This window comes from Neoarius graeffei, chromosome 22, assembly GCF_027579695.1.
Source record: "Neoarius graeffei isolate fNeoGra1 chromosome 22, fNeoGra1.pri, whole genome shotgun sequence".
Classification (NCBI taxonomy): domain Eukaryota; kingdom Metazoa; phylum Chordata; class Actinopteri; order Siluriformes; family Ariidae; genus Neoarius; species Neoarius graeffei.
The window spans coordinates 59,315,899-59,338,022 of NC_083590.1; the positions used below are offsets into that span (position 1 = coordinate 59,315,899).

Consider the following 22,124-nt stretch of genomic DNA (forward strand, 5'->3'; position numbering starts at 1 on the left):
GTGCTGCTCCATCGGCCACCCCGAGGCTTCGGCGACCTGTTCGAACAATGCGAGGAACGCCTCGGGGTCGTCCTGCGGGCCTATCTTGGTCATGGTGAGGGGAGACGGGCCCGCGGTCGGGGCGCTGGTGGACCCCGCTGACGCGAGGAGATGCCGGAACGCCTTGCGATCTTCCTGCTGGGCCAGCACCAGGGCTTCGAAGCGCCGCTCTTGTTCCTTTCGGAGCGTGACAAGCGCCTGGTGCTGGCTTTGCTGAGCCGTGGCGAGGGCGTGGACCAGGTCCACGAACGGGGAGGATTCCATGGGGCTGCTGGGTTAGTGCTCCACCTTTCCTGGGTTTTGGCACCACTGTAGAACTCTCTTAGGTGTGGGTGGAGCACAGAGGACGGCAGGACAAAGCTTCAGGTAATAACAGGCTTTTATTGCCAGACTTTTCAGTATAACAATAGTTCTATTGGGTAAATACACACACACACGCTGTGTTCTTGTCCCGGGAAGAGCTCTCCTCTGCTCTCCCTCTGCCTCCTTAAATAGAGCGCGGTTACTGGGAAGACACACAAACACAGGTTAATTACCGTCAGGTGTAGTGATTCTGCCACTCACCTTCCCTGGCTCCGCCCTCCTGTCACAGACCGGCGCTTGACCACGCCCCCGCTGCCACAGATTGATGTTGAAGAGAGCGGTAGGAGTGGACTGATACTTACGAACTCGGAGTACAGAACTGCATAGGTTTTTTGAGACACTTTCTTCATCCCTTTTGATACTTTGTTTTGACACTTTTCTTTTTTTTCCCTGAGATCTCAGAGGACAATCTTTCTTTTATTCCTTTTGCTTTTGGGGTTGTTGGATCCAACAAAGGGTAGATTTAGATTTTGAATTTTCCATATATTTCACACTATTCTGTGCCTGTTTAACGATTGTATAGACTGCAAATATTTTATGTCATTACTTTATATTGTCTTGTGCCTATTATACCTGATTGATGCTTCTTCCTTTATATCCTGATATTGGGTATGGTACACCCAATGCCCTAATTTCAGTGATTGCCATTTAGCTTTACACAACACCAAATTTACATTTCACCACACTCATTTAACATCACACCCCATTTATTTAACACTACATAACATTCATTGATATTATATATTGATATTACACAGTATTCCTTCCACATTACAGATATTCATGTAGTACTACACCACATTTGTTTCACACCTTACATTCATTTCCCATCACGTAATAATTCCCTCTGCACACTGAAACTAGATCCATTTTAGATTTAGATATTGACTTCTATTGATCCTCTTCTGCGTTGAATGTAACAATACAGAATAATTTTTTATAAACCTTAATTGTTGTTGTCTGTGTTATTGTGTGGTGTGGCAGTAATACTATAATATAATAGTGTTCACTACTACAGTCCTCCTGTTCGAACCCAGGGATAAGAACTCAGTTGACTATTAGATGCATTAGATTTATTAGATAGCAACGAGAAGCCTACCCAGGTAGGCAGAGTTACATTAATTAGTGGTGAGCCAGCCAGGAGGATTGCTTTACGTAGTTTAACCCCGCCTACCCACAATACAGAGTAGTTAACCTTTTTAACTTAAGCACAACCCCTAAAGCAATGGATCTTGGTGATCGTTTTAGTGTAGACGGACAAAAATCCCTCTTTGCCACAGGCATTGTAGACATCTACACCAATGAAGAAATAGAGCAGGTATTTTCAATTAATGGAAATATTAGTAAAATTGTTAGGATACCAGATAAAGAGAATGAGCCGCAGGGTAGAGTTTTAATAGAATATTCATCAGATAAGTCCATCACTAAAATTGACCCTGTAGTGTTAGGCCCACATGACCCCAATGAGACATGGCATGTCAGGACCATAAGAGGAATGTATGAAGAGGAGGCAGGAAAGCAACTAGTCCAAATGCTACTTGTATGAACTCAGGGCTGTGGCAGGTTCTAACACCGCAGGCTTCTTTAAAGCACTCCAAGATGAACTGCAAGTTGCCAAAGATACTGATCGTAGCTCACCCACTACCACCTGTGATCCCAGAATGACACACCAAGCCATGTCAAGTCCACGCATTCCCAGTACACCCTCTCCCAGTGTTCCAGCTAGCCCTGTTCACATGGATGATAGCATAGTAAACCCTCCACACATTCAGAGAATGATCATTGAGCATGTCATCCGCACTGAGTCTGCCCCACTACACTCTCTCTATCACCCCAGGCTTTGCACCTTTTCTGGCCGCACCCCAAGGCCCAATGGTGAAGTTGATTATAAGACCTGGCGTGCCCAGGCTGACCTCTTGATTAGTGACCCCTCTTTAAGTGACACTCAAAAAGTGCGTAAGATCCTGGAAAGTTTACTGACCCCCGCTACTGATGTAGTAAAGCCACTCGGCATAACCTCATCGCCAGACACTTACGTCACTCACCTTGACTCTGCATTTGGCATGGTGGAAGACGGGGAAGAATTGTTTGCAACCTTTCTGAACTGTAGCCAGAACAGTGGTGAAAAGCCCTCCATGTATCTAAATAGACTGCACACACTCCTCACCAAAGCCATGTCTAGAGGGGGAGCCTCATGTGACGATGCAAGCAAGCTGCTACTCCACCAGTTCTGCAGGGGCTGTTGGGACCAGAACCTCAATGAGCCTGCAGCGGGAGCCCAAGAAAGAGAACCCACCATCATTCCCTGACCTGCTCCTGATGTTGAGAACTGAAGAAGACCGTAGGTCCGCCAAGTATGACCGTATGAAGAAGCACTTAGGAACCACTAGAGCTGCAGCACATGCCCACTCCATTCTTGGCATGCCCTCTTACAATGTTGACCCTGTCCGGATGGCCCAGCACCAACAAAGTGAGGACTCAAAGCAGGAAAAGAAACCAGCAAAGCTGGACGCACAGGTGGAAACCCAAGACAACAGTGAGAAAAATAACAGTGAGAAAAATTGAGGCATTAACGAGGCAAGTTGAAATATTGTCAGACCATGTATAAGTTGAAAGAGAAAGTAGTAACATCGAACGCAGTGGTCATCCTCCAGCCAACTACACTCACCAAAAGACTGCAGTGTCTCCAGGGATGCCGAGGGCATGGTTCTGCTTCAGGTGTGGTGGAGATGGGCACATTGCTGCCAAGTGTTCCCACAATGCTAACCCAGGGCTGGTGTACCAGAAGAAAGCTGAACTGAGGGAGAGACAGGACAGTCTCAGACACCAACAGAACACCTTTCACCCTCATTTAAACTGCTGACAGCGCCTGTACAGGGACACCCAGGAGCTGAGAGTTTAAGTAACTTTAGTCCCACCACAGCAGCATGTAAAGCCACTACGCAGAGACACGTTGGAACAAACTACCATGTCATTCCTCCCTTACCCTCAGGACTTATTGGCCCTCGCTGTGCAGAATCAGTTTACGTTTAAGGTGTGCCATGTGAGTCCATACTGGACACTGGTTCACAGGTTACGACCATCTCAGAGTCTTTCCACAATGAATTTTTGTCTCCTCTCCCTATCCAACCTATCCATACTCTTCTTGAAATCGAGGGTGCAGGTGGCCAGAATGTCCCGTATCTGGGCTACGTGGAAGTGAACATCTCCTTTCCCCAGACCATAACTGGAAAGAAGGCAGATTTGATGACTCTTGTGCTTGTAGTTCCAGAACATCACTTAAACAGTAAAATTCCCCTTTTGATTGGAACAAACGTCCTTGACCGACTTTACCAACATGGCATTGGACAAGATAGCCTCAAATCCCTTTTCCGAGCTCCCTCTGACGGCAGCTATGCACAGCTTTTCCAACATATTGCAAAGACCCATGAGACCACAAAACATCCACACACTGTGAAGCTGCAAGGATGGAGAACCCTCACCATACCTGCTAAGCAGAAGCTATGCACCACTGGCATTGTCAGGGTAGGAAAGATTGCCCACCACACTGACTTTGTACTTGAGCCACATGAACACTGTCCATTGCCAGGTGGAGTACTCCTCGAGTCTGCTCTTGTAAATGTCCCAAGTGAAGCCAGCTGTAAAGTCCCCATCATCCTGCGCAACTTGAGTGACCATGACATAACATTACATCAACAGAGCATTCTTGCACAGCTATCAGCAGCTTAGTGTGTTACCCCACTCGATCCTGACCGACGCGCTTCTGGCCTTCCTGACTCATCTCCGGGCCTACTCAGACTTGACCTTGAGAATTCCCCCATCCCTGAACAATGGAAAAGGTGTGTCACAGAGAAACTTAACAGTATCCCTGAAGTTTTTGCCACAGACGATCTGACATGCGGCCATACCACTGAGGTGAAGCATCACATTAGGTTACAAGATGATTCCCCATTCAAAGAAAGATCAAGGCCCATCCACCTGTGTGACAGAGAAGCTGTAAAACAGTACCTAAGAGAACTGCTTGACGCAGGAATTATCCGAGAGTCAGAAAGCCCATTTGCTTCCCCGATTGTAGTTGTACAGAAAAAAAATGGAATCATCCGTCTATGTGTTGACTACAGAAAGCTGAATACCCGCACCATCAAAGACGCATACGCCCTCCCGAACATTGAGGAGACCTTCACCGCCCTAAATGGGGCCAAATGGTTTTCTGTGATGGACCTCAAGTCTGGGTATTATCAAGTTGAAGTGGCTGAAGAAGATAAATACAAGACTGCATTCGTATGTCCATTAGGCTTCTACAAATTCAACCGGCTGCCCCAAGGTGTGACAAATGCGCCAAGTACTTTCCAACACCTTATGGAGAAGTGTGTTGGTGATCTACATCTGAATGAAGTGCTTGTCTTTCTCGATGACTTGATCGTCTTCTCAGAGACGTTAGAACATGAAGCTCGATTAATGAAAGTACTCACTTGAGAGATTATGGATTGAAGCTATCCCCGGAGAAATGTCATTTTTTCCAGACATCAGTCAAGTATTTAGGTCATGTTGTAGATGCTCAGGGAGTTCACACTGACCCTGACAAAGTCTCAGCCCTCAAAACCTGGCCCCACCCCTCTAACAGAAAAGAGCTTAAATGTTTTTTAGGCTTTGCAGGGTACTATAGACGTTTTATTGAAGGGTACTCAAAGATAGCCAAACCATTAAACCATCTGACAGCGGGTTATCACCCAGCAAGGAAAAGAGGGAAAATGAACAAACAGCCCAGTACAGAGAGTCACCCCAACCCAAATGTTCCGTTTGGAGATGAGTGGACCCCTGAGTGCGACACTGCCTTTCGCACCCTGATTGACAGATTGACCTCTGCCCCCATTCTTCCCTTTGCCAATCCACAATTGCCTTACATTCTCCACACAGATGCCTGCAGGCAAGGGCTGGGCGCTGCCCTCCATCAAGAGCAAGAAGGATGGCTCAGAGTAGTGGCTTACACCAGCAGAGGTCTCTCAAAGAGTGAACAGAACTATCCCACTCACAAGTTAGAGTTCTTAGCCCTTAAGTGGGCAGTCTGCGAAAAATTTCATGACTACTTGTATGGGGGTGAGTTCACTGTCCTTACAGACAATAACCACCTTACATACGTGTTGACATCAGCAAAACTGGATGCTGCTGGTCATAGATGATTAGCTGCCCTCTCCACCTACGACTTCAATATCAAGTACAGAGCAGGCCAGGCCAATGGAGATGCTGACGGGTTGTCCCGTCGACCTCAAGATCCCCCTTGTGAAGATGATGCCTTCGTCAAAGAGAGAGACAGAGTAGAAGACCTAAAGAAAAGGCTCATGGATGTGTCTGGACCCACCATCTCCTGCGAGGTGCTCTCCACCATATGCCAACATCATCATGTGGTTTCCATGAATGAACCCTGCTCAGACGTAGTCATCGCTGAGTCACTTGCCATTGATGCATCCTCAGTCCCTGATTCCTTTGATCAAGACGTTATACCAACAATGACATCAGCCGATTGGCGCAGAGCACAAGCAGATGATCCACACATTCATCACATTGTTGGCCTTGTAGTGAGAGCGGCAAAGCCTAGTCACACAGAAGTCCGTTCAGAACACCCTGAAGTAAAGCTTCTATTATGACAGTGGCATAAGCTGGAGCTGAAAGATGGAGTGCTGTACCGCAAGTGGGTTGATCACAACAGGCCTGTGTATCAGCTGGTGCTGCCCAAACAGTTTCACCAGAGAGCTCTACATGGCATACACGATGAGGTTGGCCACCTTGGTGCAGAGCGTGCCCTACATCTTGCCTGTGCCTGATTCTTCTGGCCTGGCATGGCCAAAGACGTTGAAGAGAAGTGCCTGAGGTGTGAACTCTGCTTCCGAAGGAAAGCTGTCCTCCAAAGAGCTGCACCGATGGAGAGCATCACCACAATATACCCCCTTGAGCTTATCTGCATGGACTACCTGTCTCTGGAACCAGACAGTCATGACACACGGAATATACTTGTAATCACAGACCACTTCACAAAGTTCTCAGTAGCAGTACCTACAAGGGACCAAAAGGCAAAAACCATCGCTAAGGCCCTGTGGGAGAACTTCATTGTGCATTATGGGTTCCCAGTCGTTTGTTGAGTGACCAAGGCCGGGATTTTGAATCCAAAACCATCAAAGAACTCTGTGCAGTCATAGGAGCAACTAAAGTGCGAACAACCCCATACCATCCTCGTGGAAATCCTGTGGAGAGATTTAACCAGACACTGCTGGGAATGCTGGGAACCTTGGAAGATAAAGAAAAACACCACTGGAGAGACTTTGTTAAGCCCTTAGTGCATGCCTATAACTGCACGAGAAATGATACGACAGGCTACTCACCATATGAATTGATGTTTGGAAGGCAGCCAAGACTTCCTGGAGATTTCATCCTGGGAATCAGTCCTGACACTGGGAACCCTCAGACACACTCAGAGTATGTTGAAAGCCTCTGACGGCGCCTCCGAGAGAGCTACTCAATGGCCACTGAGAGTGCTCAGAAATCAAGGGACAAAAACAAGGTCCGATTTGACAGGAAGGTCAGAGCTGCAAGACTCCTTATAGGAGACAGAGTTCTTGTCCGGAATGTGAACCTCAGGGGCAAACACAAGCTGGCCGACCGATGGGAGCACAAGATCCACATGGTGACAGAACAGATTGGTGACAGTCCAGTTTCCATCGTAAAGCCTGAAACTGGAAGCGGCCCCCACAGAACCTTACACAGAGACCTTCTGTTGCCATGTGGATTCTTGCCTGTGCAGGATGCAGAGGAGCCAGATCCTCATGTCACGGTCACCAGGAGACTGAGAGCTAGAGCCCAAGGAGACAAAGGCCAGCCAGGATGTCCAGATGGCCTGCAAGGTGACTCCTCAGACAGCATGGACGAGCTGTATCCAGTAACCCAAGTGCCAGACTTCGTCACTAATGGACCCTTCATGCTGCGGAGAGACCGTACACCTGAACCAGCTGTCAGGCCACATGTTGAAATGCCCACAAATGTCCCACAGACATCTGAAGTCGTGTCTGACCCCCAGAGTGTTGAAGCCCATCTTGAGCCTCAAGTAACCCCTCCAGAGAGTAACACTGTTATCTCACCCCCCAGAGCTCAGACCATGTCATAATAGAAATCCATGAACCAGAACCTGAACCAGAGTCCATACCTCTCCCTAGTTCAGAGCCTGAGAACCCTGATGATATAGTTATGCCAGAAGAACAGCCTGAAGTCAGACGCTCAAGTAGGCCCAAGGATCTGCCCCGTCAACTAATTTATGATGAGTTAGGGAAACACCTAATTTTAGCAATTAGCTCAATGTTTGAGAATTTAGAAACTACACTTCTCCAGGCACTACAGGTCTCTGTTAAGCCTTACTCGCATGCAGAGACTCATGCAGTTTAGAGGGGGAGAGTGTAATCCCCATGAGTTATTGCACCGCATTCAGTCAGTGATTTTTCATACATCAACCCTTTCTTTCACTTGTCTATAGTGTATAACCCCCTTGCTGTTAAGTTGTTGTTGGGGGTAGGGAGATATTTACAGACGCTCCCTGGGGAATTTCCATAAGTATTAGCTATGACCGTGGTTGGATATTCGTAGACACTCCCTAAGGAACGTAAGCATCGAACACAGGCTAGCGTGCGTCTTTTTTTTCCTCAGACCAGACGCCCCATTGATTCCATGGATAAAGCATAGATTTAGCGATCAAATGAATAAATAGATTTTTGATTACACACACACACCACACCAACACATCCACACAACATACCCACATGACAATAGTGATCCCCCAAGATTTTGGTTCCTGCAGAAGATTTTTGTTCCATTTGTAATTGAAAGATATCCTGGTGAGTTGTAAGCTAATCAACCGTATATGAACGGATGTGAATACATAGCATCTTGATTCAGAATGTATTGAAACTTAGTAATGAACCAGTCAGGATATGTTTTGTTCTAAGATATGTTTTGTTTTGGTATACGCTCTTATTTTGATATTCCGACTCGACGTGAGAGTGAAAGTTTCATGTTATAGCGATGTAGCATACATGATTGTGATAACAGCACTGAGGTAAAGTTAGCTGCATCGCTAATCTTTTCCGGCTGGATTAGCCAGCTAACGTATTTGATGTAAGATATAAGATGTAAGCTTCTTTTGAATAACAGTCGTTTTATTCATGTTGAGTAGTGATGTAGGCCCTATGATGTTTAGTGATAAACAATGATAAGATGTCTAGTTTGATCAATACACTTTCTGATCGCTTGCGTGTGGTTGTGCAGGCTGTTTTTTTCCCCCCTCTTCAAGTGCCGTATGACTTGTGGATTCTGCCCTGGTCCTGGACTAACTCCGTCACTGCCACATAATTCGCCTTCGAAGGATTGATGTTGAAGAGAGCGGTAGGAGTGGACTGATACTTACGAACTTGGAGTACAGAACTGCATAGGTTTTTTGAGACACTTTCTTCATCCCTTTTGATACTTTGTTTTGACACTTTTCTTTTTTTCTCCCTGAGATCTCAGAGGACAATCTTTCTTTTATTCCTTTTGCTTTTGGGGTTGTTGGATCCAACAAAGGGTAGATTTTGAATTTTCCATATATTTCACACTATTCTGTGCCTGTTTAACGACTGTATAGACTGCAAATATTTTATGTCATTACTTTATATTGTCTTGTGCCTATTATACCTGATTGACGCTTCTTCCTTTATATCCTGATATTGGGTATGGTACACCGAATGCCCTAATTTCACAGTGATTGCCATTTAGCTTTACACAACACCAAATTTACATTTCACCACACTCATTTAACATCACACCCCATTTATTTAACACTACATAACATTCATTGATATTATATATTGATATTACACAGTATTCCTTCCACATTACAGATATTCATGTAGTACTACACCACATTTGTTTCACACCTTACATTCATTTCCCATCATGTAATAATTCCCTCTGCACACTGAAACTAGATCCATTTTAGATTTAGATATTGACTTCTATTGATCCTCTTCTGCGTTGAATGTAACAATACAGAATAATTTTTTATAAACCTTAATTGTTGTTGTCTGTGTTATTGTGTGGTGTGGCGGTAATACTATAATATAATAGTGTTCACTACTACAGTCCTCCTGTTCGAACCCAGGGATAAGAACTCAGTTGACTATTAGATGCATTAGATTTATTAGATAGCAACGAGAAGCCTACCCAGGTAGGCAGAGTTACACTAGTACAAGCACTAATACTAGTAATGTCTTGCCAGAATGGAGTAGAAGGAAGTTAATAAGCATCCAGTGTCTAATGTCCTTTACACATTCCTCAGTTTTATTAAGCTGTTGTCCCTTATCTGTCTTTGCTGAAACATACAGCTGTGACCCCAGCATAACAGTGGAAAGTAATACCATGCTAGTTGAAAGTCCACAAGTTGGCCTAGTGGTTAGTGTGTCTGCCTCTCGATCAGGAGAATGCAAGTTCTACTAATGGTTGGGTCGTACCAAAAACCATCATAAAAATGGTACCTACTGCCATCTGGCAAGGTACGCTGCAATACAAATGTGAGTGGGGAGTCAAACTCTTACGGTTACTAGAGGACTAGCCCCCCACTGTAACCCTAGCTGTATAGGCGAGAGGCCGAGGGCTATGGAAACAGAGACTGGCGCTGCATGTCGCGGGAAGGACTTCAGACTTTTAGACATTATCTAAAGTAAAGCAGAATGTTGACTCTAAGCATTCAGTTGTCGGATCAAGTTCTGTGGGGCCTGACGGTGATCCAATCAAAGTTGATAACTTTGGGAGATTACTGATAAAACTTTATGCAGTAGTTAATGTGAATGTACTTTTGATGCGATGGCATGCAAAGTGAATAGATTATTGTTAAGACATTTCAAAAGAGATGAAGTAATGGTCTGAGAAAGCTTCAGACTGTTGAAGTGTGACCATTTTCTACATTTAATACAAATGCAAGCATTAGATCGAGTGTGTGACCACGAGAAATCATACAAAAACCTTAACAAAAATAGGGTTAAGTCCTATGACATTCTGATTAACTCTGACTGAATCTAGAATCGGGATGGCGAAAACTAAAAAAAATCTTGACCAACCACCGAGCCTCATTAGCCGGTTAACCTATGAGTTTAACGGATGCAAACGGTGCGCCTTTTGGCGGATGCCGCCTTTTTCACGGCTGAATCGTGCAGATCCGATTTTTTTTAAGGGGGGGTGGCGTTGGAGTGTCTGAATAATTTCAATGGCATTTGCTTATTTAGTCATTTTAATACAGAATTTACTCTGATGAAATTATTCAGACACTCCAACGCCCCCCCTAAAAAAAAAAATCGGATCTGCACAATTCAGCCTTGAAAAAGTCGGCATCTGCGCCTTTAGTTTGTGTGGAGAGATATGATCTGCAATAACATGCATTGTTGGCTACAGATCGAAACATACTTTCAGAATGCACTGGCCAAGGCAGGACTAAACTCGATGTGCCTTCTAATAATAATTAAAAAAAAAAAAACAGAATAGTAATTTGTAAGCTAAAAAGCCTGTGTCTACACTTTTCTCTCGCTGAGTGGCAGCTGTTTTCAATTGGGGCGGGAGGGCAGGACATGACTGAATGGGTGTTTCTGATTTGTCAGCTGTCTTCAACTGGGGCGGGAGGGCGGGACATCTTGCCTATCTTGTTGAGTTATTGCACCCCCTATCCTCTGCTCGCTCTCTAAGATCCAATAATCAAAACTTACTGTCCGTCCCACGTACCCGCCTTAGGACTTGGGGTGATCGTGCTTTTGTAGTGGTTGGCCCCAGGTTGTGGAATGACTTACCTGCTGAACTCAGGTTTGCTCCTTCTTTGGATGCTTTTAAGAGCCAATTAAAAACACACTTTTTTAGACAGGCTTTTGGTTAGGTTGTTTTTATCTGTTATTAGGGCCCGAGCCCGAATGGGCGAAGGCCCTATTGTTCTTGTAAGAGTTCACTATTATTATTCTTCCGTCTTCTTTATTTTTCTCCGCTGTTGGGCCATTTTCGGGGCGCTTGCCATGGGCGAGAAAACGCACGAAATTTGGCACCACTTCCGAGAATTGCCACCGCTACTCAGAACCAAAAGCCCAAACTTGGCCGGGGCTCAGGGCCTCTATAGCGCCCCCTAAGTCGTTGTGATTTTGGCCTCCCGCATTAAGGTGCCTGGTTGCCATATAGTTTGTAGTAGTGGCATGCCATTTGGTACGCATATGTATCTCACTAAGCCGGACAAAAATGTAATGCCAATGCATTAGCCACGCCCAACAGGAAGTGAGGTAATTTCACTTTTGTGCGAAATGCATGGCCACGAAGACGGCGCAACTCCTCCTAGACCGTTCATAGGAATGTCACCAAAATTGATACACATCATCTACAGACATGGCTGAGAAAAGTTACTAAATACGTTTCACGTAGGATAAACCGTTCAGAAGTTATACGTCAATCAATTTTCACTTCAAAATTTTACATGCTAAAAAATTCATAACAAATCTTCTAATTGCTCAAAACTGCTCATACTTCACACGCAAATCACTCATTGGGCTTCTGACATGTTACCCAATTTCTGTGATATTTCGCCACTGGGGGCGCTATTTTTGGGCAAAAAATCCAATCTTTCCTCAAATTTGGTCAAACTTCACGGCCACCCTCTTACTACCTCCCATGTCATGTATACCACATTTTGGGAATTTTCGTCCATGGGGGGCGCTGTTTTTGGCCGACGCAATTTCTCCAAAACGGGTTTTTGGTAAATAATTCCATAATGCTTTTCCTTCACACCACTACCTTGTGATAGTACGTTGCTGTTGTAGACACTTATTTTTCCATCTCATAATCGCTCATGTACAGCATAGCGCCACCTACTGACATGGGAAAAACCAAAAAATTTATTCTTCAAAAATCTATGTCTCATCTTCTATTTACTCAATTGTCATCAAACTTCATACGCAAACTCTTCATAGCTCACCTGACATATACGCCAGATTTTGTGCACTTTCGCCCCTGGGGGTGCTGGTTATGGCAAAAATGATATTGCAGCTTCTGATTTGTCAAACTTGGCAAGCAGACTCTTTACAAGACCCTTATTGGGGCGCTTGCCATGGTCGACAACGCTCGAAATTTTGCCCCTTTTTCTTAGACTGCCACCGCTACTGAGAACCAGAAGCCCAGATCCAGGCGGGCCTCAGGGCCTCTATAGCGCCCCCTAACGTGTTGTGATTTTTGCCTCTCGCATTAAGGTGCCTGGTTGCCATGTAGTTTGTAGTAGTGGCATGCCCTTTGGTACGCATATGTATCTCACTAAGCCGGACAAAAATGTAATGCCAATGCATTAGCCACGCCCAACAGGAAGTGAGGTAATTTCACTTTTGTGCGAAATGCATGGCCACGAAGACGGCGCAACTCCTCCTAGACCCTTTCATGGGAACGTCACCAAAATTGATACACATCATCTACAGACATGGCTGACAAAAGTTGCTAAATACGTTTCACGTAGGGTAAACCGTTCAGAAGTTATACGTCAATCAATTTTCAATGCAGAATTTTACATGCTTAAAAATTCATAACAAATCTTCTAATTGCTCAAAACTGCTCATACTTCACACGCAAATCACTCATTGGGCTTCTGACATGTTACCCAATTTCTGTGATGTTTCGCCACTGGGGGCGCTATTTTTGGGCAAAAAATCCAATCTTTCCTCAAATTTGGTCAAACTTCACGGCCACCCTCTTACTACCTCCCATGTCATGTATACCACATTTTGGGAATTTTCGTCCATGGGGGGCGCTGTTTTTGGCCGACACAATTGCTCCAAAACGGGTTTTTGGTTAATAATTCCATAATGCTTTTCCTTCACACCACTACCTTGTGATTGTACATTGCTGTTGTAGACACTTATTTTTCCAACTCATAATCGCTCATGTACAGCATAGCGCCACCTACTGACATGGGAAAAACCATAAAATTTATTCTTCAAAAATCTATATCTCATCTTCTATTTACTCAATTGTCATCAAACTTCATACGCAAACTCTTCATAGCTCACCTGACATATACGCCAAATTTTGTGCACTTTCGCCCCTGGGGGTGCTGGTTATGGCAAAAATGATATTGCAGCTTCTGATTTGTCAAACTTGGCAAGCAAACTCTTTACAAGACCCTTATTGGGGCGCTTGCCATGGTCGACAACGCACGAAATTTGGCTCCTTTTTCTTAGACTGCCACCGCTACTGAGAACCAGAAGCCCAGATCCAGGCGGGCCTCAGGGCCTCTATAGCGCCCCCTAACGTGTTGTGATTTTTGCCTCTCGCATTAAGGTGCCTGCTTGGCATATAGTTTCTAGTTATTATTATTATTATTAGGGCCCGAGCACCGTACAGTGCGAGACCCTATTGTTTTTGAAGGATTATTATTATTATTATTATTAGGCCCCGAGCACCGTACAGTGCGAGACCCTATTGTTGCCATGTGTCAAATTCTGTGCTTTGTCGCCATTGTGGGAGTAATGTCTCTTGCCGCAGAAGCTGTGGAAGGTATTTCGCGGGGACGCATGCCCCCGCCCCCCTTGGCCGCTGGCGCGAGGGCCTGTCGAGGCCGCTTGCGGCTTTAATTTGTTTTTCTTATTGTACAACTGGGCCCATTTTGTTTTTGAATTTGTTTTAATTTATACCTTTTTTATTAGGTTTGTTTTGCTTGTTTACTGTTTATATTATTTTTATTTTTTCCTTTCCTATTGTTTTGGCTTTGATACATTGTAAAGCGCTTTGTGACTGTCTGTGAAAATGCGCCATATAAATAAATTTTACTTACTTAACATGACTGAATGGGTGTTTCTGATTTGTCAGCTGTCTTCAACTGGGGCGGGAGGGCGGGACATGACTGAATGGGTGTTTCTGATTTGTCAGCTGTCGTCCTTACACCACATGGCATGCCCCAAGCATTTACAACACAGAATTCCAGGTTCTCCGCTCCAAAATCGGCAGCTTCAAAACGATTGATTTTTTTTTTTAACCGACAACCAAAAAAAAAAATTAACCAGTTGACGTTGATTCGGTCAACCACCGGTCAAACAGTCATCGGTTAACATCCCTAATCTAGAATGGACACAAATGATGTTCTCAGAGTCTTCCAGGTGATCAAAATGAATAATAAGGTCTCACAGTTAAGAAACAACCAGGTTTGAGATGAAATTTGCAAATTCAGAAAGAACTTCAGAATATAAACTATAAATCTGTAAATAATAATTAGTTGAATCAACTGGGTAGACATTTTTTTGGCTACATATGTTAGGATAAAGAACTTTAACCATATTGAGTTTTTGTTCAGGTTTTTGTACGACTCCTAGATTATCATTATAAATAACTTTGACGCCTTCTCCTCTACCAGTGAGACGAGCCGGATGCATATAGCTGGATGAGCTTCATTTAAATGTTCCATACTCATTTGCTTTGATCCACATTTCTGTTAAACATAGTACATTAAACTCCTGATCAGTAATAATTCCATTAGCAATTAGTCTCATGCTGCAGTACTAAACTGATAAGTGTTGCAGTTTAATCGTTACTTGCATGGTGGTAATTAATGAACACTTAAGATCAAAAGAAAACATTAATAGTCTTGTTTTAAACATCACTATAAGGTTACACATTTTAAAACATCAGATAACATGAGTAAAGTTCAAAGGACCGGTCATTTTCAGCCAAAACTGTAATAATAAAAATATTTAATTTGACAACTTTAAATCATGCAATGTCTCAGAGTTAGTACACTTGTAGGTATTAAATGTAACTGAATAAGTGAACATCTTTCCACACTGATCAGTGACGCAGCTTCTCTCCTGTGTGAATGCGCTGGTGTTGTTGGAGATCACTCTGTTTTGTAAAACTCTTCCCACACTGTGAGCAGTGATACGGCTTCTCTCCTGTGTGAATACGCTGGTGCTGTTGGAGAGTACTTTGACGAGTAAAACTCTTCACACACTGTGAGCAGTGATACGGCTTCTCTCCTGTGTGAATGCGCTGGTGTTGTTGGAGAGTACTTTGACGAGTAAAACTCTTTCCACACTGTGAGCAGTGATACGGCTTCTCTCCTGTGTGAATGCGCTGGTGTTTTTGGAGATTACCCCAATGAGTAAAACTCTTCCCACACTGTGAGCAGTGATACGGCTTCTCTCCTGTGTGAATGCGCTGGTGTTGTTGGAGATGACTCCGATAAGTAAAACTCTTCCCACACTGCGAGCAGTGAAATGGCTTTTTTCCTTTGTGAATGCACTGGTGTCGTTGGAGATGACTCTGATGAGTGAAACTCTTCCCACACTGTGAGCAGTGATGCGGCTTCTCTCTTTTGTGAACACGCTGGTGTTTTTGGAGATTACGCTGATGAGTAAAACTCTTCCCACACTGTGAGCAGTGATGTGGCTTCTCTCCTGTGTGAACATGCTGGTGTTGTTGGAGAGTACTTTGCTGAGTAAAACGCTTACTACACTGTGAGCAGTGATACGGCTTCTCTCCTGTGTGAATGTACTGGTGCATTTGGAGATGACTCTGCATCGTAAAACTCTTCCCACACTGTGAGCAGTGATACAGCTTCTCTCCTGTGTGAATGCGCTGGTGTTGTTGGAGATCACTCTGTTTATTAAAACTCTTCCCACACTGTGAGCAGTGATATGGTTTCTCTCCTGTGTGAATGCGCTGGTGCTGTTGGAGATTACTCTGATGAGTAAAACTCTTCCCACACTGTGAGCAGTGATATGGCTTCTCTCCTGTGTGAATACGCTGGTGCTGTTGAAGATTACTCTGACGAGTAAAACTCTTCTCACAATGTGAGCAGTGATACGGCTTCTCTCCTGTGTGAATACGCTGGTGCTGTTGAAGATTACTTTGACGAGTAAAACTCTTCCCACACTGTGAGCAGTGATGCGGCTTCTCTCCTGTGTGAATGCGTTGGTGCTGTTGGAGAGTACTCTGATGAGTAAAACTCTTCCCACACTGTGAGCAGTGATACGGCTTCTCTCCTGTGTGAATGCGCTGGTGCTGTTGGAGGTGACTCTGATGAGTAAAACTCTTCCCACACTGTGAGCAGTGATACGGCTTCTCTCCTGTGTGAATGCGCTGGTGTCGTTGGACATCACTCTGTTCAGTAAAACTCTTCCCACACTGTGAGCAGTGATACGGCTTCTCTCCTGTGTGAATACGCTGGTGCTGTTGGAGATTACTCTGCTGAGTAAAACTCTTCCCACACTGTGAGCAGTGATACGGCTTCTCTCCTGTGTGAATGCGCTGGTGTCGTTGGAGAGTACTCTGATGAGTAAAACTCTTCCCACACTGTGAGCAGTGATATGGCTTCTCTCCTGTGTGAATACGCTGGTGCTGTTGGAGATGACAATGATGAGTAAAATTCTTTCCACACTGTGAGCAGTGATACGGCTTCTCTCCTGTGTGAATGCACTGGTGTCGTTGGAGAGCACTCTGTTCAGTAAAACTCTTCCCACACTGTGAGCAGTTATGTGGCTTTCCTCCTGTGTGAATGTGCTGGTGTGTCTTGAGTGCATTCTGATGACCAAAACTCTTTCCACAGTCTGAGCAGTGGTGAATTTCCTTCTGTACGTCATTATGAGAAGTGTCAGAACTGAGAGTATCAGTTGATATTGGCTGACTACTGGAGCATTTGGAGGGGATCTGAAGCTCATATTTAATCTCTCCTGATTCTTGCAGTCTCACATACTCTTCAGAGTGGCACCTCTGGATGTGTTTGCAAATTTGAGATGCATAGGAACGAGGACACGTGGAGCAGGAAAAGACTTGCAGCAGAGCGTTCTTTACTTCTGGAGAAATGAATGAACAAAAATAGCATAAATTGAAATGAAATGCAACAAGATTATAAAATGTAACACTAACCCAATGTAAGGGAGCATTTTTACTGAACCTCAAACATTCAAGATTCTACATGAATCTACTGAGAACAACAACAAAAAAAAGTTTGAGGACGAATATATAGCAGCCTCTAACTAGGAATACTGGTAGATTCAATAAGGTATTGGAACAGCAGCTATGCACAGCACTGGCTATAGCCCCATGGGTCTGAGCAACCAAGGGGGAGTTGTTGGTTTCTGTTTGATTGAATGTCAAGTCTAGGTAACCGCAAGCCGAGCCTTATTCACATCTCATCCAGGATTGAGAAGGAAACTCAGCCCTCGCATTCAAGGGTCTGAAAGATACAACAAGGGGCTTTATTTATCAAGCTGGATATGAATAGATTTATTTGCAAATAGTTTCTAGTAGCATTTACACAAGCAAGGCTGTATTTTTTTCATGTGTTTTTTTTTAATATGGATTAGGTTGCCAAGTTTAAAAAAGACATTAATTTCAATTACACACAAATTTAATTAAATTAAATTTTATGGGATTTTGTGAAACCCAGTTGATTCATATTAATGTAACTGATGAAAGAAATAAAGCCAACATCCATAAATTAAGACATATAAGAATGGTCATTTAATAAAAAAAAAAGAAAAATGTAGGCGTATCAAAAAGGGACGCACTGCAATGGTTCAGATGGCATTCAAGTAGGTCTGCAGCAGTAGGAATTTCCTGACTGCAGTATTTGAAGAATGCCATGGTGTGGTTTGTAGTAATAAAGTGAACCAAACCTCCATGTGTTTGTTTATTCATTCAAGGGATGCTATTTGTTCCTTAACATGTTGAAGTTCTTCAGCTGCAAGAGTTTGAGTTAAAAATAAACATAATTAAAAAGATAAGTTCTCCATGGCATGACGCTTGTGTAATTATTGAATTCTATTAAAAAAATACTAAAAATGTTATTGCTTGACAATATAACCATCAACACATATGCTCCTGAAATAAAGCAAATGTGTTCTAATTGATTTGTATAATGGTTGATGGGTTTGACTGACATCTGTCTTAGCCAATTAACAACTTCACTTGGTTCAGGCACACAGCATGTGTGTGTTCAACTAACTTCTCTCCAACCAGATGGTTGCATTTCCCCCCCACCATGTTTCTGTAATATGGGGAGGTCTGACAGCATTATCTGACATTGTGTGTTTAATGTGACGGGGCATATGTTTCAACCCCCGATTTCTCTCCAGTTTTCTCCCTAATTTAGCCATGGCCAATTCCCACCCATCAGACTGCTCTCCACTATCACAAAACAGCTACCAACCAGAGAGGGCAATCACGTGCTTCCTCCGAGACAAGTAACACCAGCTGATGACATCTTTTACTCATACGATGTCAGGGAGCGGCAAAGCACACTCAGAGGAAAGTCCAATCCACTCACTTTTTATTAATGTGCTCTCACACACCCATGACTAGCTGGTGTAAGTGACAGGACAGGGAAGAGAGAGCATGCCATCTCTCCCTCCCAGAGAGCCCAGACAATTTTGATCTCTTGAGCTCCCAACCACAGATGACTGTAGCATCATCAGAATTTAAAAGTGGCAATATCTGGATGATGGGGAGGATGATGGGGACAACACTTTTCTGCTGTGACACTTGGGATCCATAGGCCATGCATTTTACACTACTTCTGCTTAAATTGGGCATGAGGAATAAAACAAATATTTTGGGGTTTACAATAGAGTCAGTTTCGCAATAGCAAGAGATGCAGTGGGCTGACTCCACGTGTCTCAAAGGAAGCCAATAGACTTCACCCTCTCTTGTTGGTCACTGTCATATGATAGAGAAGACCTATCTGGTTGGTGGAACAGGCCAAAATGAATTCTCTGGAAGTGTGTTCTGGTTCTTGCAGACTGCATTGTACAACAGCTTTCATCCCAGAAACAGTGTTAGGCTCAGAAATGTGTCACAAGATGATGCAGAAAATGTATGTGAACCTTTGCTTTCAGTATCTGGTGTGACCCCCTTCTGCAGCAATAACTGCAACTAAACATTTCCGGTAACTGTTGATCAGTCCTGCACACCGGCTTGGAGGAATTTTAGCCCGTTCCTCCGTACAGAACAGCTTCAACTCTGGGATGTTGGTGGGTTTCCTCACATGAACTGCTCGCTTCAGGTCCTTCCACAACATTTCCATTGGATTAAGGTCAGGACTTTGACTTGGCCATTCCAATACATTAACTTTATTCTTCTTTAACCATTCTTTGGTAGAACGACTTGTGTGCTTAGGGTCATTGTCTTGCTGCATGACCCACCTTCTCTTGAGATTCAGTTCATGGACAGATGTCCTGACATTTTCCTTTAGAATTCGCTGGTATAATTCAGAATTCATTGTTCCATCAATGATGGCAAGCCATCCTGGCCCAGATGCAGTAAAACAGGCCCAAACTATGATACTACCACCACCATGTTTCACAGATGGGATAAGGTTCTTCTGCTGGAATGCAGTGTTTGCCTTTCTCCAAACATAACGCTTCTCATTTACATCAAAAAGTTCTACTTTGGTCTCATCAGTCCACAAAACATTTTCCAATAGCCTTCTGGCTTGTCCACGTGATCTTTAGCAAACTGCAGACGAGCAGCAATGTTCTTTTTGGAGAGCAGTGGCCTTCTCCTTGCAACCCTGCCATGCATACCACTGTTGTTCAGTGTTCTCCTGATGGTGGACTCATGAACATTAACATTAGCCCATGTGAGAGAGGCCTTCAGTTGCTTAGAAGTTATCCTGGGCTCCTTTGTGACCTTGCCGACTATTACACACCTTGCTCTTGGAGTGATCTTTGTTGGTCGACCACTCCTGGGAAGGGTAACAATGGTCTTGAATTTCCTCCATTTGTACACAATTTGTCTGACTGTGGATTGGTGGAGCCCAAACTCTTTAGAGATGGTTTTGTAACCTTTTCCAGCCTGATAAGCATCAATGCTTTTTCTGAGGTCCTCAGAAATCTCCTTTGTTCGTGCCATGATACACTTCCACAAATGTGTTGTCAAGATCAGACTTTGATAGATCCCTGTTCTTTAAATAATAAACAGGGTGCCCACTCACACCTGATTGTCATCCCATTGATTGAAAACACCTGACTCTAATTTCACCTTCAAATTAACTGCTAATCCTAGAGGTTCACATACTTTTGCCGCTCACAGATATGTAATATTGGATCATTTTCCTCAATAAATAAATGACTAAGTATAATATTTTTGTCTCTCTTTTTTTAACTGGGTTCTCTTTATTTTTAGGACTTGTGTGAAAATCTGATGTTTTAGGTCATATTTATGCAGAAATATAGAAAATTCTGAAGGATTCACAAAATTTCAAGCACCACTGAATCCTATTTTGTGTGTTTACTGTGACAGCACATGTTTTTTTTTTTTCCTCCCCCCGATTTTTCCCCAATTTAGCCATGGCCAATTCCCACCCATCAGACTGCTCTCCAGTATCACATAAAAGCTACCAACCAGGGAGGGCAATTACATACTTCCTCCGAGACAAGTAACACCAGTTGACCACATGTTTTATTCATACAATGTCAGGGGGCAGCAAAGCACATTTGGAGGAAAACCCAATCCACTCACTTCCTATTAATGTGCTCACACACACCCATGACTGGCCAGTGTAACTGACAGGACAGGGAAGAGTGTGTGTATGCCATCTCTCCCTCCCAGAGAGCCCAGACAATTTTGCTCTCTTAAGCACCCAACCACAGATGACTGTGGCATCATCAGGATTCGAAAGTGGCAATATCTGGATGACGAGGAGCATGATGGGGACAACATTTTCTGCTGTGCCACTCGGGATCCACAGGGCATGCATTTTACGCTACTTTTGGTTAAATTGGGCATGATGAATTAAAGTACAACAATATTTTGTGTCGCAGGATGACCGGCGATGGAGCAGACGAGAGACATTTTTTTTTCCAAACTAAAATCTTTTCCCTTTATTTTTTCCTTCTTTTTTAAAAGTGCAAGTATTTATAATGCAAGTCCCAAAACATGCAAAAAAAAAAAGCAAAAATGAGAAAAATAGCAGCAAGAGCACCAGACTATGTCCTAAGACTCTGAGCACAGACACAACCTTCCTCTACAGAACTCCCCATACAACTGAGGCACTGGGCCTTTTGCAGAGATAGCCCCTCCCTCAGGTAAGCCCCTTTCACAAAAATAAATCAATTAACTAAATAACAAGAAAATAAAGACAAAATAACAATTCAAAGAAACACAAACAAAATACATAATCACCCCAAAATATTTTCATTTGCCAAAACCCCTTCTATGGCTAATAAAAATACATTTACCTCACCCACTGCAAAACACCCCTGTTAAAAATGGTTTGCTCCTCAAACCAGCGGGAAACCCCCTACTTAATGTCCGTGGAACATTCCCTCAGTTTGCTCCAACAAGGAAGTAGAAGTGTGCTGACAACTTTCGTGAGTATGAATTCTACAGTTTACAGAAATGTTTTACAAAATAAACATCCATAATTTGAAATAGCCAGTGTATAAGTAGTGATTATTTACCCTAAAAGATCGCTAAAACAGATGAGAGTTGATAATGGTGATCTGAAATGTGCGTTTGAGAACGCAAGTGGAAGTGGGGGGAAAAAATGCTACTCAGAAATGCCGGTAGGCCTTTCCCTGCACTCTTTGTAACAATTAGGCAAAAGTTATGGCAAACTGTGGTTAATGACAATGAACAATGAACCAAGAAACAAACACAGTACATACAAAAAATGAATGGAAAGGGAGACAGACAAGTGGCAT

The 22,124-nt window shown here is 43.6% G+C and overlaps 1 protein-coding gene across 10 annotated transcripts in view; it reads right to left on the reverse strand.

Annotated features, from left to right (window-relative positions):
• Nucleotides 1–15,101: 15,101 nt before the first annotated feature.
• The window catches only part of LOC132870986 (zinc finger protein 883-like), a 46,141-nt gene continuing 39,118 nt past the window's right edge, over nucleotides 15,102–22,124 (reverse strand). For all 10 annotated transcript variants that reach the window (XM_060905066.1, XM_060905062.1, XM_060905067.1 and 7 more), the window contains one exon: nucleotides 15,102–17,273. In XM_060905066.1, coding sequence (XP_060761049.1) covers nucleotides 15,268–17,273 — 2,006 coding nt within the window. In that variant the 3' untranslated portion in view covers nucleotides 15,102–15,267. The remainder of the gene's footprint in view (nucleotides 17,274–22,124) is intronic.